The 18,167-nt window shown below is 45.2% G+C and overlaps 1 protein-coding gene across 1 annotated transcript in view; it reads right to left on the bottom strand.

The window, feature by feature from the left end:
* LOC137438313 (SH3 and multiple ankyrin repeat domains protein 2-like) overlaps positions 1-18,167 on the bottom strand; it is a 240,678-nt gene that overhangs the window by 21,768 nt on the left and 200,743 nt on the right. Inside the window, exon 9 of the mRNA XM_078767127.1 lies at positions 2,544-2,610. Coding sequence (XP_078623253.1) covers positions 2,544-2,610 — 67 coding nt within the window. The remainder of the gene's footprint in view (positions 1-2,543; positions 2,611-18,167) is intronic.

Raw genomic sequence — 18,167 nt, 5'->3', positions numbered from 1 at the left:
ACAGAATATTTAACCTAAAACTCAGTCAATGCACAGGCAATGACAGGGTGGTGCTGACGGACTGACAGGAGTGGCAGAAAGCAGGTGTGATACAAAGCAATATAAGAAGCTACTAAAGACAACTGGACTGCTGTGAATAGCTAAAAACAGGATGAAGAATGTGTCTTTTGTGAACTTCACATGTATATAACCTCATACCTGATTTGCATCATGTTTTAGAGGTTTACTCAACAGAGCCAAGTCATTTGGAAAAGGTTTTATATGAGAAATTGATTTGGAGTTGTCATTGTTTCATATGGTTGGTCTACTCTTCAAGTGGTTATCCCTTGTTCTTCAGAGGACCGACATCAATAAAGTACACTCATGCTATCTGGTGTTTGCTCATTCCCAACAGGTCATTCATTATTATTTTCCAAGTGACTCTTTTTCATGATGGATGATTTACTATTTCCCAACTGACATTGATTTTTCATCATTTGCTCATCTGTGAGGATTCTGAAAGTTGATTATCCAAGTGACCTAACTGCTCCTGTTGATAAGAATTGCTGGGGTTGGGGGCGAGCTCAATGCAAACTGACACGTTCTGCAGCAATTCAACAAAAGCCTTTTTTGCAGCACATCTTTCATACCACTATTGCATAAAACTGGCTAGATAGTCCATTTGTCTTTTTAAAACCCATCAGCAAGTTGCCAGTGCCTGCATGGGATTACGAACGGGTAAGTTTGAAAGCACCAAAAATGCAAATGGCAACTTCTGTCATCGAGCCGGCAAGCTGGTAGCAATAATTCGTACTTATTGCCACATTTTATGCAATCTAATGGAGGCGAGGTGCTCCGTTTGTAGCTTTTTCATGCCTAGGATCGGTAATAAACAATCTGCATTGTTGTCAAAGCCAGTGGCCAATTGCAAAATAATAGTAGGAGGATAACCTCCATTGCAACAGTCCTCACAGCTTTTTCAAACTTCTTATAATGCTGTGAGAATTTCCACGTATTGAAATTACCATTTGAATAAACAAGACAATCAGAACTTTTAGTTGGAACTCCTTGACATCAGGATCTGAGTTTCTTCCAGTTGTAATTAACTATAACTAGAAGAAGAACCACCTTTAGAGGCCATTTTTCCCCGCAGAGCGGGGGTTGACCTTTTCTGGGCACCGTGGTCCCCCTTTTTGAAGCGATGTTTTATGCCGGATGCGTTCCCGTCACCAACCCTGTTGGTCGCCTCTTGCGACACACACGGAATTACCAGTGAACCGGTACTCGATTTGCCGACCTCGGAAGGACGACAGGCCGAGTCGACCCCCATGGCATTAATTCAGCGATCGACCGGGATTCAAACCCAGAATCCTAGGATCCCAAGCCGGCACCCTAACCGCTAAGCCAACACCAGGCTTAGTTGTAATTAACTCTTGTGGCATATTTGCCTATGTTCATTCAAACTCGTCAAAAGTCAAAAAGCAAAAGCCATTAAAATCCCAGTATGATGATCATAATTAAGTCATCCCTGTTATATGCACTTGAATCTCGAAAGGAATTAACCCACTTGCAGTTGCTAAAAAGCATGTCATCTACCTGTGACATTGGCTGGGTCTTTGTTCAACATCTTGAAATGGGTAGCAACAATCGAAGAGCAACTGAGAGCTGCTCAAAAAAGGACAAAGGCTGGCAAGCGTTCGGTCAGCTGTGTCTTGAAAGCAACGTCCATAAACAAAACTGTTGTCCTAGAGCTGATGAAAAGACTGCATGGCTAATGCTGTGCCAATATAGATAGTGAAGTCTTAGAAGATTGCGCATTTTGGTGGTTATTTTATATTTGTTATACATTGGAAGAAATAAATTGTTTTCAAATCAAAGTACCCTCAGAAGTAGCATTCACAAAGATGACTGCAGTTTGACAGATAACAGTGAAATCAACCGAATCTTCTGCCTGAAGATGCTCTTTTTTGTATACTGGGTTCAGGCTCGTGGAGGAGTTAGAAAACAAAAAGGACCAAGACTTACAGAACAAAACAACAGTAAAAAGAGGGGAGTTTGGGGAACACATCAACAGCAAAGTTGAGGGATAAAATAGGAGACTTGGAGAAATAAGGGACGTAGCTCCTGCAGGGTACATGGCTCCAATTGATTCAGCAATGAGGAGGAGATTTGTGTCTTTTTAATCCTGGGTGCTGCATGCATGCACGTCCATTTATGGACATGACCTGGCCTTCAATGCACCAATGGGTGGTCTGAACCAAACCTCCCTCCCCCAAACATGTGACGATGTTTTTAAAATCAATTACCTAAAAAATATTGTTGAAATTAGGGAAAATTATGAGTGGCTGAAACCAAATTATAAATGAAAGAAATAAAAATAAGAAAGGTGAGAAACAAGACAGACAGATGTAGACGACATGGAGTAAGTTGAGACAAAAGATGAAAAGGTAGAAATGAAAGGACTCAAAACAAAGGATTCAAGAAAGACAGCATAGGAGGGGTAAAAGGAAACAGAATGATGAAGGAGAAGGGGAAACTCAGTGGTAAGAGGTGTAATCACAAACCTACATCCGTAGCCTTGTGATTCTTTATTATCTCAGCAATTTCAAAGTTTCCTGCAACAATTGCCACCTGCAAGCAAGGATTTGATTAATATAGTGCATTATATGGTATTCCACGGCATCAAAAACATTTGAAACAGAATAACGCAAGCTCAGGTTCGGGTTTATAAGACGACATGGCAAGAATATATGAACTTGTACCTGCCTAAAGGTTTCACAATGTAGTGCTCATTATTGGAACATCATTAACGGCAAGAATACAACCACCACCACCACCACCACCACCACCACCACCACCATCAGTTGAGGACTGATTTGTCTGTGTCAAAATTCCATCATAGGACACACTTCCAACTGAAATATCCTGCCAACCCATTGCCTATTAGTGTTGCAATATCCCATATTCCCATATATCTCCCCACTCCCCCTCCTCCTGTTCGCTAGCTCCTTCCCAAATCCACCATGCCGTGAAATTAACTTGACAAAGTGAATTTCTCTCTCCCTCTTCCTCCTCTTCCCTCCCTCTCACTCCTACCCACACCCGCCCTCTGCCTGATTGGTGACCTTCAAACATAACGAAGATTGTGGACCCACTGTTCAATTGTTTTCTGGGATTGTAGTGTTGAAACCCCAATGAGGACCAGTTCCCCGCTGATTATCCAGGTGGCCATATAATCAGGCAGGCAGTAAACTGAAGGAATTATTGAGATCTCTTGATCAGTTAATAGGTCAGTTAATTTGTTTCAATGTCATATATTGAATTATTTATAAGCATGAATGCAAGTGTGCTGTAAGAGTATATGGAAGTTTGGATTTTGTGAATGTCAAAGTGCAGTATAAGCCAAAGGTATTATTCAGGTCTCTCTCTCACTTGCACCCTCTGCAAAAGTGAAAAATAATGAACAGTTCTGTATTAAAATGGCAAAAGCTATGTTGGTACAATTAAAACTAACCCTAATCAATTCAATCAAATTAAAAAGAAACCAAATATATCTTCACTGCTATTTATCTCAATTTACTGTGAAAATAAAGGATCACATTAAGTAAGGAGCGTAAAAGTGAAGAATCACTCGGGAATGGACAGTCTTACTTCTCATAAGACATGGCCTAGAAAGTCTCCACAGATTGGGTCTGAGTTTCTATTTTCCACAGGGTATAAAAACACGATTCCTGAGAGGCACAAGAGAAAATGGAATAATTTCATATTTTATCACAAATAAACATTTTTGTGACTTTAAAATGATTTTATCAAATTTTTGAAATCGATTTTGTGACTTATTTAGATTTCTGAGAATCATCATACCATAAGGGATATGTGTGTATGTATACAATATGGATGTATACAATATGTATGTATATATGCATGCATGTATTGTATGTATGTACACTGTACAGTGCCTATAGAAAGTCTACACCCCCATTCAAAATTTTCACCTTTTGTTGCCTTATAACCTGGAATTAAAATGCATTAAATCAGACTTTTCCACCTTTATTTACACAACGTAACCCACAATTTCCAAGCGAAAAACAAATTCTAGACATTTCGGAATATTAATTAAAAATACAAAACTGGCATATCTTGGTTGGATAAGTGTCCACCTCCCTTATAATAGCAATTGTAAATTAGCTCAGGTGTAACCAATCACCTTCAAAATCACACACCAAGTTAATTGGCCTCCACCTGTGTTAAATTGTAGTGATTTTTATTATTTCAGAATAAAACCAGCTGTTCCTGTCGGTTTCCCCTGCTGGGTCGTGCATTTCACAACTAGATGGTATTCATAGAATACTTACGCTGCGCAGTCAACCTGTTTTTTTTTTGTTTGTTTGTTTTTGTATACTGAATCGAGGCTCGTGAAAGAGCTGACATTTACTTCACAAACAAATCAACCAGACAAACAAAATATATAAAAAGAGGGAGCGGAAGACAAGAGAAGGGGAAGCACACAAACACTTGAGAGCACACAACATTTAAGAGCAGGGAGATGTGTGGGAGGGAGAGGGCTTGGGGGGAGGAGGCGTGGGAAGGGGGGGGGGGGTGGGTGGGTGGGAGAAGTACAAAACACAAGGACTTCCAGGGACAAGTTGGTATTTCAAAACAAGTGGAATTGGGGTGAAATTAGCGGGGATAGAAAAGATCAAGGTTTTGGATGGGGGAAGATAAGAGATGGTGGTGAACAGCTGTTTTTAAAGACCTGGAGGGTGGAGTGGGATTGAAGAGAGTGAGGGAGTTTGTTCCAGAGGCGGGAGAAAAGAGGAATGAAGGAGTGAAGGTGAGCAGACAGTCTTGCTTTTGGCAGTTTAACCATTAGAGGGTTGCAGGCAGATCTTGTGCGACCTGTAGGAATATTTGCGGGACAGAGCCCAGAGAGAGCTGGGGGGGGGCAAGGCCAGAGAGGAGTCGGTAGAAGACGGAAAGACCACCAACCTGCCTGCGGTGAGTGAGTGAGAGGCCCTTGGAGTTAGCTTCATCGTGGGAGATTCCAATGATTCTGAATGCTTTGGTTTCAACAGCGTGAAGACGAGCTAGGTGTGAGGCAGGAGCACCAGCCCAGAGGGGAGAGCAGTATTCCATTGAGCTGCGGATGAAAGCCTTGTATGTGGTGAGGAGCTCAGGTGTGCCAAGGAAGGACTTCGCACGGCGGAGGATGCCCAGTCGGCGACTGGCTTTGGAGGCCAGATTTGAAATGTGGTTTTCCCAGGAAAGATCATGGCAGATAGTGAGACCCAAAAGCTTGAGTGACAGAACTTATTGGAAAGGATTATTCAGAAAGTGGATGGGAGGGTTGTCCAGTCGGTCTTTTTGGAGAGACATCGTAAGAGTGTGAGATTTGTCAGGATTGAAAGACATGTTCCACTTGTTGGCCCAGTCTGTGATTTGTCCAGGTCTGCATAGAGTGAGGAGGCTGCAGACTGCCGATCTGAGGGATGAAGAATGGAGCAACAGAGAGTAGAGTCATCAGCAAAGAGATAGAGAGGATTTTCAAGAGAGCCAGAGAGATCAATGATGAAGACCAGAAAAAGCACAGGGCCCAGAACACTGCCTTGGGGAACTCCAGCCTGAACAGGAAGAGAAGATGAGAGAAACCCATTCAGGGCCACACGTTGACTACGACTAGAGAGGAAGTCCGCCAGCCATGCGTGGAGATTTCCATGGATACCAACAGAGGAGAGTTTGGTGAGCAGAGCGGGGTGCCAGACCGTATCGAAGGCACGTGATATGTCAAGGGAGACTGCTCTAATTTCCTGTTTGGCATTGAGGACCTCCATCCATTGTTGAGAAAGCAGAAGCAGCATGTCCAGAGTAGAGTGACCAGGTCTGAAACCAAATTGATGATCAGAGATCAAGCCATTGGAGAAGAGGAAAGATTTCATATCTGAAGCAATGATGGATTCCATGACTTTGCTGATAATTGGGAGAAGGCTGATTGGTCTGTAGTTGCTGGGATCTGTTTTTGCACCTTTTTGTGCAAAGCGGTGATGTTGGCAGATTTCCAAGCAGATGGCAGATGACCTTGAGCAAAAGAGAGGGTGAAGAGAACAGAGAGAGGGAGTGAAAGAGCGGAAGAACAAGATTTTAGGACCAATGGGCTGATGCCGTCAGGTCCAGTTGCAGAATCAGAGTCGAGGGTTGACAGAAACTTTTCCACCTTGTCAGGAGGAAAGGACACAGAGTCCAGGAGCAGCTGGGTATGGTGGGTACAGAGAGGGATGGGTTTGGGACACAAGATTTAGAGGCAAACACAGAGTTGAGGCATTCAGCTTTTTCACGTGCGGAGTCAGCCGTGTGGCCGTTTGAGGTGAGGGAGGGGATGGAGGGGGAACAAAAGCCAGAAACAGATTTGACCAGACACCACCAGGATTTGGAAGAGGGAGACAGATAAGAGAGTTCTGTCCTGAGGACGGAGAGATATTGTTTCCTGGCTCTCCTGAGGGTGGACACACACTTGTTTCGGGCTTTGTGAAAGGAAATGAGATTTCCTTCCATTGGATTTGCTTTCCAGGAGACGAAAGCAAGTTCTTTCTGGGCAATAGCCTCACCACAAGATTCCGTGTACCATGGATGGGAGGAAGGGTATGACAACTGAAGACGAGATGGGATAAATCTGTGCATGAGAGAGAGCAATTTACTTTGGAAGAATTCCCAGGATGAGTTGATGTCAGAGGCGGTCGAGATGGGAGACCAGTCCAGATGATTGATGGCTGCTTGAAGACCGTGCCAGTTGGCCTGAGTGAAATGGCAGACTCGTCGACGTTGAGGAGGCTCTCTGAGAATGGTCAGAGAGATGTCCACTTTAACAAGGACATGATCAGAAGAGCCGATTGGAGCAGAAGAAGAGCAGCAGACTTTTTCAGGGAAGTTGGACATAACCAAGTCCAGAAGAGAAGATGCTCCGTTGACTGAGACCCGGGTCGGGAAATTGACAGATTGTGTCAGTCCCAGTGAGTCACAGAAGTCCTTTGCTGAAGAGCCATGGCTGGTGAGAGAGGTACCCACACCCAGCCAACTGGCATGGTGACAGTTGAAATCACCACATATGAGGAAGAGAGGGTTGGGATGGGTAGATAGAAGTTGGTCCATATTATCAGACAGCGAGATGTAGATGGAGTCATCACTGTTTGGTGGACGGTACAACACACATATGAACAAATGGTGGGAGCGAAGGGGAAGCTGTAGCCAAAGGTATTCCTGGGGGTGAGGTGGAGAGAGGGCAGTGCAGGGCGAGTGAGGAAGAGAGTTTTTTATAAAGACTAGGGCATGCCCGTACTATATATATATCTAAAAGTATATCCCCCCCCCCCCCCCCTCTATTTACATGCAATGGTTTGGTCCAAAGCTAACGGCTTGCGAGTACGGTGACAATCCCCCCCCCTCTATTTACATGAAATGGTTTGGTCCAAAGCTAACGGCTAGCGGAGTTTGGTAAAGAAATCGCCATAGCGTGCACAAATGCGCAGGAAAGCGAAAGAATCGCAAATTAGTTTTAATTAGTTGTAAAACATAGTTTAACGCCAACATAGCGGCAACATAGTTTGCCAACGTGAAATAAATGAATACGCTCTCAAATGTGCCAAAAAAAAAAAAAAAACGCTACCCGTACGCCCGTAAACAAAAAAAACAACGCTCTTCGCTTCCACCCTTCGCTCTGACTGAATTGGGAGAAATAATGCGCATAAGAAATCGAGAAATTATTATTTTCTCCGGAAGAAATCGAATTACGTACCGTAATGGCGCACGCGCTGGGCTCAGCATCAGCTCGCTCTCACATCGGCCACGCCTACGCAATAACGCGTTCTGTGATTGGATGCCGGAAGTGCAGTCCTCACTGTCCGGAAGGTCGTATATCGCAGTTACGATGAATCGCAAATTAGTTTTTATTAGTTTTAAAACATAGTTTAACGGCAACATAGTTTGCAAACGTGAAATAAATGAATACGCTCTCAAATGTGCCATCCGAGGCAGAGTGTGTCCGCCACGTTCGGCACACGCGATAGCTCGCTGCTCTCTGATTGGTTGAATCGTTTTTTGGACATAGCTCGGTAAGTAATTGTCCGATTAATATGAAACCTTGAAAAGGCACATCCTCGGGTCCCCAGCAATATACCTGGCAAGTTTCAAGTATATCGGACCGGTAGTTGTCGAGAAACAGCGGTCACAGACATACAAACAAACAAACGTACAAACAAACATACACACAGAGATTAGTGGAATTATAGATAGATAGCAACCCCACCTCCAGGACGAGGCTCAGGTCTATCATACCGGAGGAGGGAGTAACCTGGGAGAGATACCAAGGAATCAGAGACATCATGAAGGAGGAAAGTTTCTGTTAAGCAAATCACGTCTGGTTTGTCAGAAGCAACCTGTATGGAGAGATCAGTCAAGTTTGAGCGAAGGCCCCGGATGTTTGAGGTCCATACTGTTAAAGAAGAGGAAGGGGGAGCATCGGATACAGAACAGGGGGGGGGGGGGTAGGGTAAGATGTGAAAGAGGAGGAAGAGGTAGGGAGAGCTGTTGAAGGTGTGTCAGAGATTTCAGAATAGCTTGGAGAAAGGGAAGAATGGGGCGGACAAAAGGTTTGATGGTGATTGGGTGAGGCGCAGTGAGGTGTTACTTGAGGAGGGGGAAGAGTGAGGCAGAAGGTTGAGGGAGATGAAGGTGAAAGTTGGAAGGGGGAAGAAGCGGGGAGGACGCTTTGAGGAGGAGGGGTGAGAGGGGAGTCTCGGAGGGGAGAAGTGAGTGAGGGTCTCGGAGGGGTGGGGTGTGGGGGGAGTTTAGGAGGAAAGGGGCAAGGGGGGAGATCTGAAAGGGATGGGTGATGGGGAAGATTTGGAGGGGAGGGGCAAGGGGGAAGATTTGAAAGGGATGGGTGATGGGGAAGATTTGGAGGGGAGGGGCAAGGGGGTGGATTTCGAGGGGAGGGGTGATGGGCAAGTTTTGAAGGGGACGGGTGATGGGGAAGTTTTAGAGGGAAGGGGTGATGGGGAAGTTTTGGATGGAAGGGGTGATGGGGAAGATTTGGAGGGGAGGGGTGAGATTGGATTTTGAAAAATGTACGATTAATGGGAAACGAACATTTCTTGCAAAATGAGTTTCTTGCGACCTTCGAGTCAAAAATACGTTTGAGGATGCTGAAGGATGGGTGGAGTTCTGGAGAGTTTAGGGAATGTAGAAAAGAGGAACTGCAACTGTAAGAGATGGAATTTTTTTTGGAGTGAATAGATTTGGTGAGCAAGTCGAAAGCATCCTTTTATAGAAGAAGAAGAAAAAGGTGTTATAGTATATGACAGAATACAGTTCTTCAGGGGACAGTTGAAACATTTTTTAACGACGTGAACACGTGATCACGAACAACGTGGTCGAAGAACCAACGAACAAATAAGAATGAACAACGGGTAAGAACAGAGAAGGGAATTTTTTTTTTTTTTTTTTGAGTTGAGATGAAAACAGAGACAGAGACCGAATGTGAACGTGAAAAATAGAGACCGAAAGTAATTGCGAGCGCAATCGAAGAACCGCTGAGACAGAAACAAAGCCTCAAGCCAAGGTCAGACACGGTAGACTACTAGTACTACACTAGGCCTCAGAATACGTGACACGAACTAACCATCGATTCTGTACACAGGTATGAAAAACCAACACCAAGAATACTATTAAAGACACACCAATAGTTACACACACCGAAAGAAAGATATAGTTTCGACAAAAACACAATTGTGAAAAGTTACTTATTAACTTCGAAAGCGTGCGCGCATGGACAGCTTTGAAGAGACGTGACGTGACGTGACGTGACGAGAAGAGACCTGAAGAGACTTTGAAGAGATTTAAAACGTTAGACAAGTGGTCGATGTTCGGGGAAGTTAGGGGGAGAAGAGAAAATCTAAGAAATAAGCAATACAGCAAAGGAAAGAACTTAAATTCACAGAACACCTATGGGGGTAGGGAAGCCGAGAGAAACCAGGCCGCGCACGCGGTGGGAAAGGAAAACGATTAAATTATACAAAAGTTTGCAAGAATTGCAAATCAACACCAAATGGAAAACACACTGCAACACATGCACAATAAAAAGCAAGTATAAATTGACGAAGACACGAATGGAAAAAATACTTTAACTTTTGCTGCCGTCCAGAGGTCGAAGACGCTTCCTTGCTCCAGGGACCGGAAAAGGAAGTGAGTTGTTGCGAGCCAACTCTTCTGTTTTTGAACATTTTTTTTCATTGATCCAATATGGCTGCCAGACCACGTGAGTGATGACATCATAAATTTATATTCTCTAATATAATTGTTGCATAGACCACGCTCAATACATTTCCAACTGATCAGACTAAGCGTTGTCTCCGTCAAATTATGATGTCATAATGATGGTACCAATGACTTCATCGTTAACAACACCTTTTCCCCAGATGGAGTTCTTTACAATGAGCCATGTTTCAATTTTTTCCATGCAGCGGTTTTGGAGATATAGAGGTGCAACATTTTTCAGTTTTTCCAAGATGGTGCCTGTACCACATGACCTATGACGTCATGATTATCAGTAAAATATTCTACAGGAGGAGGCGCTCCGATGGTGAAAATTTCGTGCCCATTAGACCAACAGTTGCTGAGAAAAAAAATTCACAATGATCGGATAAGTGTTGTACTTGTCGAATTATGACGTCATAACGAAGGCAGCGATGACATAATCATGAACATATCTTATTCCCCAAGGGTAGTACTTGACAATGAGCCATGTTTCAATTGCTTCCATGGAGTGGTTTCAGAGATATAGAGCTGCAACTTTTTTCGATTTTTTCCAAGATGGCGTCTGTACCATGTGATCTATGATGTTATAATTATCATTAAGAAATTATACAGGAGGAGCCGCACATATTCTGAAAATGTGTCCATCGGACTAACAGTTAGAGGAATTTTTGTTTTATTCATACTGATCAGAACAAACGTTGTACTTGTCGAATTATGCCATCATAATTAAGGCACCAATGAGATCACCATCAACATACAGTCACATGAAAAAGTAAGTACACCCCATGTAAAGTTTTGACTTTTTCAACATATTTCAACATACAGCTATTTGATCTTCATTTCAACAATATTGATAGATAAAGGTGATATAATATAACAAATATCATGAAGCATTTACATTTTGTAGTCCATCGTATAATTTAAATAAACATAAATGCAAATTTCGTATGTGGAAAAAGTAAGTACACCCAGCCATTTATCACTGCTTCAAATACGTAAAATTAGAATCAGGTGCACCAGCTCAGGTGCGAATGATTAGAACATCGTTAGAGAGGATCTTGGAGGAACCTGTCTTATTTAAACCTCAGACATTTCGTTTGGTTTGCTCTTTGTTGTTGAAGTGTGCGGCGTCACCATGCCTAGATCAAAAGAGCTCTCTGAGGCCTTCAGAAAGAAGGTTATAGATGCTTACAAGTCTGGGAAGGGATTTAAAAAGATCTCCAAACAATTTGAAATCAATCATTCGACTGTCCGGAAGATCATCTACAAGTGGAGAAGATTCAACACAACTGCCAACTTGTTCAGGCCAGGCCGCCCAAGCAAGTTCAGCCCGAGAGCAGACCGCAAGATGCTGAAAGAAGTCTTTAAGAACCCCAGAATGTCATCACGGGACCTACAGATAGCTCTTGCCACTGTTGATGTCAAAGTGCACGAGTCTACCTTTAGAAAGAGGCTGCACAAATTTGATCTACATAGGAGGTGTGCCAGGAGGAAACCTTTGCTGTCCAGAAAGAACATCAGGGCAAGACTAAAGTTTGCCAATGAACACCTCGGGCCTAGGCAAAGACCAGCACTTTTGGAACAATGTGCTCTGGACAGATGAGTCAAAGGTAGAGCTATTTGGCCACAGTACCAGAAGACATGTTTGGCGAAAACCAAATACAGCATTTGACCACAAGAACCTGATACCAACTGCAAAGCATGGTGGTGGAAATATTATTGTTTGGGGCAGCTTTGCTGCATCAGGGCCTGGGCAGCTCACCATCATATAATCCACTATGAATTCTTCATTGTACCAGAGGGTGCTTGAGGATAATGTGAGGCCATCTGTCGGGAAGTTGAAGCTCAACCGAAGGTGGACCTTGCAACATGACAATGACCCTAAACATACCAGTAAATCCACCAAGGATTGGCTGAAAAGAAAGAAATGGAGGGTTCTGGAATGGCCAAGTCAAAGCCCGGATCTAAATCCCATCGAGATGTTGTGGGGGGATTTGAAACGAGCTGTGCATGCAAGAAACCCCTCAAACCGCACAGCTGAAAAAATTCTGCATGGAGGAGTGGGCAAAAATTTCTCCAAGTCGATGTCAGAGACTGGTAGACAGTTATAAGAAACGCCTACTTGAGGTTGTTTCTGCCAAAGGGGGCAATACCACCTACAAGAGCCAAGAGTGTACTTACTTTTTCCACATGCAAAATTTGCATTTATGTTTATTTAAATAATACAATGGACTACAAAATGTAAATGTTTCATTATATTTGTTATATTATATCACCTTTATCTGTCAATATTGTTGAAATGAAGATCAAATAGCTGTATGTTGAAATATGTTGAAAAAGTCAAAACTTTACATGGGGTGTACTTACTTTTTCACGTGACTGTATCTTATTCCCCACGGTGAGTACTTGACAATGAGCCATGTTTCAATTTTTTCCATTGAGTGGTTTGGGAAACATAGAGGTGTAACGTTTTTCCAATATGGCGTCCATTCACACGTGACCTATGACGTCATAAGTATGCATAAAACAATTATACAGGCAGAGGTGCTTCTATGGTAAAATTTCGTGTCAATCGGACCAACGGTTGCCAAGAAAATGCAGTTTTTAAATGCAGACATGTACGGCACACGGAACACGGCACACGAATGCTTAACCCCACTTTTCGCTTCACGAGTGCAGGGTACCAAAGACTTAACCATGAGCACCAAGGAGCTTTCAAAAGACCTCCGGGATAAAGTTGTGGAAAGGCACAGATCAGGGGATGGGTATAAAGGATCAAGGATCAGGGGAAGAGGCTAATGGCAACTTTGAAAGAGCTACAGGCCTTTATGGCAAAGTCTGGTCACTGTGTGCTTGTGACAACAATATCCCAAGCAATCCACAAGTCATGCCTGCACGGTAGAGTGGCAAGAAGGAAGCCATGACTCAAAAAGCCCACCTTGAGTCCCATTTGAGGTTTGCAAAAAAATAACTGGGGAGATTCTGAAGCCATTTGGCAAAAAGTCTGATTTAATGCATTTTAATTCCAGGCTACAAGGAAACAAAAGGTGAAAATTTTAAAATGGGATGTACACTTTCTGTAGGCAGTGTATGTATGTATGTATGTATGTATGTATGTATGTATGTATGTATGTATGTATGTATTGTTACGGATACCGGCCCTAATAATGGTGGTTCTTGTTATCATGGTTGCTTCTTCTTGCTTAGTGATGATGCTGATGTTGATAATGCTTATTGTGGTTAAAAGGGTTAAAAGTGCTCCGGGTAAAATGTGGCCGGAAATCGGATCGTGACCCGGAAGATATAGGGAGAGGGAGAAGGGAAGCGGGAAAGATCGGGAGGAGAGGTGTTCTGATTGCAGCTCCAGACCGAGCAGCCGAACGTGCAGGACAAGGGAACTTTGCCTCCTTGAACAGAAGTCCGCGCGATAGGAGATCGCCGGATTGCTGCGGAGCCTGCGTAGTCGGGTATCCTCGTTGAGGTTGCCGAGTATCTTCACCTCCAAGCCCGGGTGAAGAGAAAGCTGACCGCCATCTTCGTCATGCGCACCACCGGCAGTGACCAGGTTTTTGTGGCGCGTCGACCAGGCGTTACTCTCCGGCGGGCTGCCGGGGACGGCTGTACAAGCCAGTGGCTGTGGGAGGGTTATTGAGGAGACTCACGGATTGAACCACAACCGGGTACGTACCCGAAATCGTCTTTGGGGAAGTTTCCCATTCTACCGCCATCGTGCTGGAGATTGGACCACGTGGCCTGCGGTTTGGTTCGATCGACTCCGCTTCCCCTGATTGGAATCGGAAATTGACTCCACGGTCGCTGGAGCGAATCGACGTCGCCGTGGAGGCGAACAGAGACATTGGGGCAAGGGCCGTGAGTTGGGGGGTAAGGTGGCGCCACCTGTAGATAAGGATTATATTGTGAAGTGCTGTACTAATTGGGTCATGATTCCTGTGTGGGATTTATAATATATTGTGGTTTGTTCGTAACCCTTGGTGTGGACTCGTTATTGATTGGCTTGTTTTCAACCAAGGACAACACATTTTTCTGCCGGGGACTTCCTCGGGGTTCGGAGGTTTACCGAGACCAGAGGACAGGGGAGGACCCCGTAACAGTATGTATGTATGTATGTATGTATGTGGTGATGGGCTGGTCTATACCAGAGTGAGGGGACAAGCTCCCTATACCTCCTTAGCCGTCTTACTGTACATATGTACATCTTTTTCTACTCTGTCTTCCTATCTTTCTAAAATCTTCTTTTTTCCAAAATACTCCGAGCTAGCGAGGGTTAGTAACATCTTCGTAGGTAGCGTTAGATGCGCCTGACCCCAGGAAAGGTCAAGACATCACCGATGCCAACAGGGGTACATATACACAGATCCCCTGTTTGGCGGGAAAGGCGTATCCCTGCACTGCGGTGTAGGTGATGGCTTGGTTTCCTTTCCTTTTCTCTGTTTTCCACTTCCTTGCTGTGTGTGCCCAGGTTTTAGAACAGGTACACCGTATCCCTGCGTGTCGTAAGAGGCGACTAAAAGGTTGGCATCAGGAAGGGCATCCGGCCATAAAACTGTGCTTTAAATAACATCATCATCGTTAGGGGTTTGCAGCCTAGCGACGTTAAGAGCTCGTTTAGCGGATGTCCGGTCTTACTGGAACAACGACAGCGAGTCACTGCCTTAACCAGCAGCACCTGTGGTATGCTGTAAAATAAGGGCGGTGCACTACGGGTATTCCCTGTGCATCCGGCCAGTCGCTGCACCACACTTCCCTCCAGGTTGTCGGGCTTCGGCCTGCCACTGGACTCTGGGTTGTTTGGCGAGAGGGAGCGACTGACTTCTGTGCAAGGACTGTTGCTCCTAAAACATTCGCGCAGTCTGTTTCAACTCTTATGGCTCACAAAGAACAAAATAATTCGATATTGTCAGCACCGGTTTTCACCCCTGGGGCCGATGTTGGCATTTATGCTACCGGGGAGGGCGCTTCGGGACCCATCAACGGCTGCCATAATGACGGTGCAGTCCTAAAGCCGCAAGGACAGACTGCTCTTGATGAGTGCAGGAAGAGGCGGGCCTCCGTTGTGTCTTCGTTATTTTTTGCATCGTGGAATGTTAGGACGCTGTTGGATTTAGATGCCGCAAACAGACCAGAATGCAGAACGGCTCTCATTGGTCTCGAACTACAAAGGTACAACATCGCCATTGCAGCTCTTCAGGAATCCAGATTTTCCGGTTTGGGCCAGCTGCGCGAGGCCTCCAGTGGCTACACGTTATTTTGGTCCGGACTACCTGGAGGACAACGCCGGGAAGCGGGGGTAGCTTTCGCTATTCGCGACGACATCGCCAAAAAAAATGATGTCGACACCTGTTGCCGTTAATGAATGCTTTATCTACATGCGGCTTCCTCTCCTCTCTGGGAACGCTACTGTCATATCAGCCTACGCGCCAAAGCTACAGGCAACGGCAGAAGCAAAGGAGCCCTTTTACCAGACTTTATCCTCGATCCTCACCAAGATTCCGGAATCAGACCAAATAGTCCTCCTTGGGGATTTCAATGCCAGGGTTGGGAGAGACCATGCTGCCTGGAAACACGTTATTGGTCTCCATGGTATTGGAAATGTGAATGCGAATGGCAACCTCCTTCTCGAAACATGTCCAAAATTTTGGCTGGCAATCACGAATGCCATGTTTCAGCAACCCGGCAGGTACAAAGAAACTTGGAAGCATCCTCGGTCAAAACACTACCACATGATCGACTATGTGATTGTGCGCCAAAAGCATCTGCGGTACACCAAGTTAACACGCGTTATGCGTGGAGCCGAATGCTGGACAGATCACCTGCTGGTTAGGAGCAAGTTACGGCTTTGAATCGCTGGCAACATCGTTCTGCTGGTCAAAAGCGTCAGCCGAGAATCGATGTGCGTCAACTGGTGACAAGCGAATCTCTCCGCGTTGAGTATGTAGATAAAGTCTCAACGGAAATGTCTCAAATGGTAGACTCGTCATGGTCAAGTTTCAAGCAGGCTGTCCTGAAGGCTGCGGCCGACACAATTCCATCAAAAACGAGGACACGCAATGACTGGTTTGACGAATCTAATGAATCGTTACGTGAGCTCCTGGACACGAAAAACGCTGCCCTCCAGACAGCACTGTCGACCGACAGTCGCGCTGATAGACAGCAGTTCCGAACTCTTCGTAGTGATGCAACCAAATGCATCCGTAAGCTGAAAGATATTTGGTGGGCCGAGAAAGCAAATGAGATCCAAGGCTACGCAGAGTGAAAGGAGTACCACAACTTTTTCTCCGGTCTGAAAACGGTTTACGGACCCAAACGAAATGGTACTTTCCCGATGAAGACACTGGACGGTGAACTACTTACTGACAAATCGCTAATCCTCGCACGCTGGCGAAGCCACTTCTCCGACCTTCTGAACAGATCATCGATCGTTCATGATTTGGTGATCAACGAAATCGATCAGCGTCCAATTCAGAACCACCTGGCACATCCACCAACACCAGACGAAATCGCAAAAGCTGTGAAACAGGCCAAATGTGGAAAAGCCCCTGGTTCGGACGGTATTCCGATCGAGCTGTTGAAGTATGGAGGCCACGATCTGGTTACAGCGTTGTCGGTGTTGTTCATTGAAATTTGGGAGGCCGGGGATGTTCCTCAAGAATGGCGTGACACAAAATTAATCACTTTGTTCAAAGGAAAGGGCGATCGCTCAGATTGTGGAAACCACCGCGGAATCTCGTTGTTGAGCATAACAGGCAAAGTCTTCGCGAAACTGCTGCTCAATCGACTGGTGGACAATATCAGTGAGGCAACGCTTCCGGAATCACAGTCCGGTTTCCGTTCAAATAGGAGCACAATTGATATGGTGTTCACAGCGAGGCAAATCCAGGAAAAAGCAATGGAACAAAACCAGGATTTGTACATGGTCTTTGTCGACCTGACGAAGGCCTTCGACACGGTGAACAGAGACGCACTCTGGAAACTTCTTGCTTGCTATGGATGTCCAGACCACTTCATCAAGTTGCTGCGGAGTTTTCACGACAAAATGAGAGGCAAAGTGGCGGTAGACGGGGATGAGACGGACGTATTCAGCATTACGATGGGAGTAAAATAAGGCTGTGTGCTTGCGCCAACCATGTTTGGGGTCTATCTAGCGGCAGCTATCGAGCGTGCCTCGAACGATCTGGAGCCTGGCATACACGTCCGTTCTCGTGCTGCCGGAAACCTCTACAACCTCCGACGTCTAAAAGCCGACACAAAGACCAAGACCATGGTAATACGTGACCTGCTGTTTGCCGATGATACAGCCTTGATTGCCCACATACAAGAGGAAATGCAGCGTATTGTTGACCGTTTTGCTGAGGCCATGGAGGTGTTTGGTCTGGTTATCAGTTTGCAAAAGACCGTGGTTTTGTATCAACCAGCGCCGGGAAGCCAGTACGTTGAACCAGCAATTACAATCGGGGGTCACGTATTGTGAGTCACAAAAGAATTCACGTACCTGGGCACGTGCTTATCGAATACCGCAACCATGGACAAGGAAATCGACCAAAGAATCCGCAAAGCGAGTGTTTCGTTTGCCCGACTCCACAGCAGAGTCTGGAAAGAACGTGGGCTCAAAGTGAACACAAAATTGGCCGTGTACAAAGCAGTTGTCATCCCCTCTCTCCTGTATGGAGCCGAATCTTGGAATTGCTATGCACGCCACCTTCGCAGACTGAATGGCTTTCACTCCCGATGCCTACGACAAATTCGAGGCATCCATTGGTCCGATCTCATGCCGGATACAGAAGTACTCGAGCCAGCTGAAATGCAATCCATCACATGCACCCTGCAAAAGGCCCAGCTCCGTTGGGTCGGCCATGTGTTGAGGA

The sequence above is a fragment of the Myxine glutinosa genome, chromosome 13 (genome assembly GCF_964187855.1).
Source record: "Myxine glutinosa chromosome 13, kmMyxGlut1.1, whole genome shotgun sequence".
Classification (NCBI taxonomy): domain Eukaryota; kingdom Metazoa; phylum Chordata; class Myxini; order Myxiniformes; family Myxinidae; genus Myxine; species Myxine glutinosa.
This window is presented reverse-complemented; position numbering and strand designations above follow the sequence as displayed.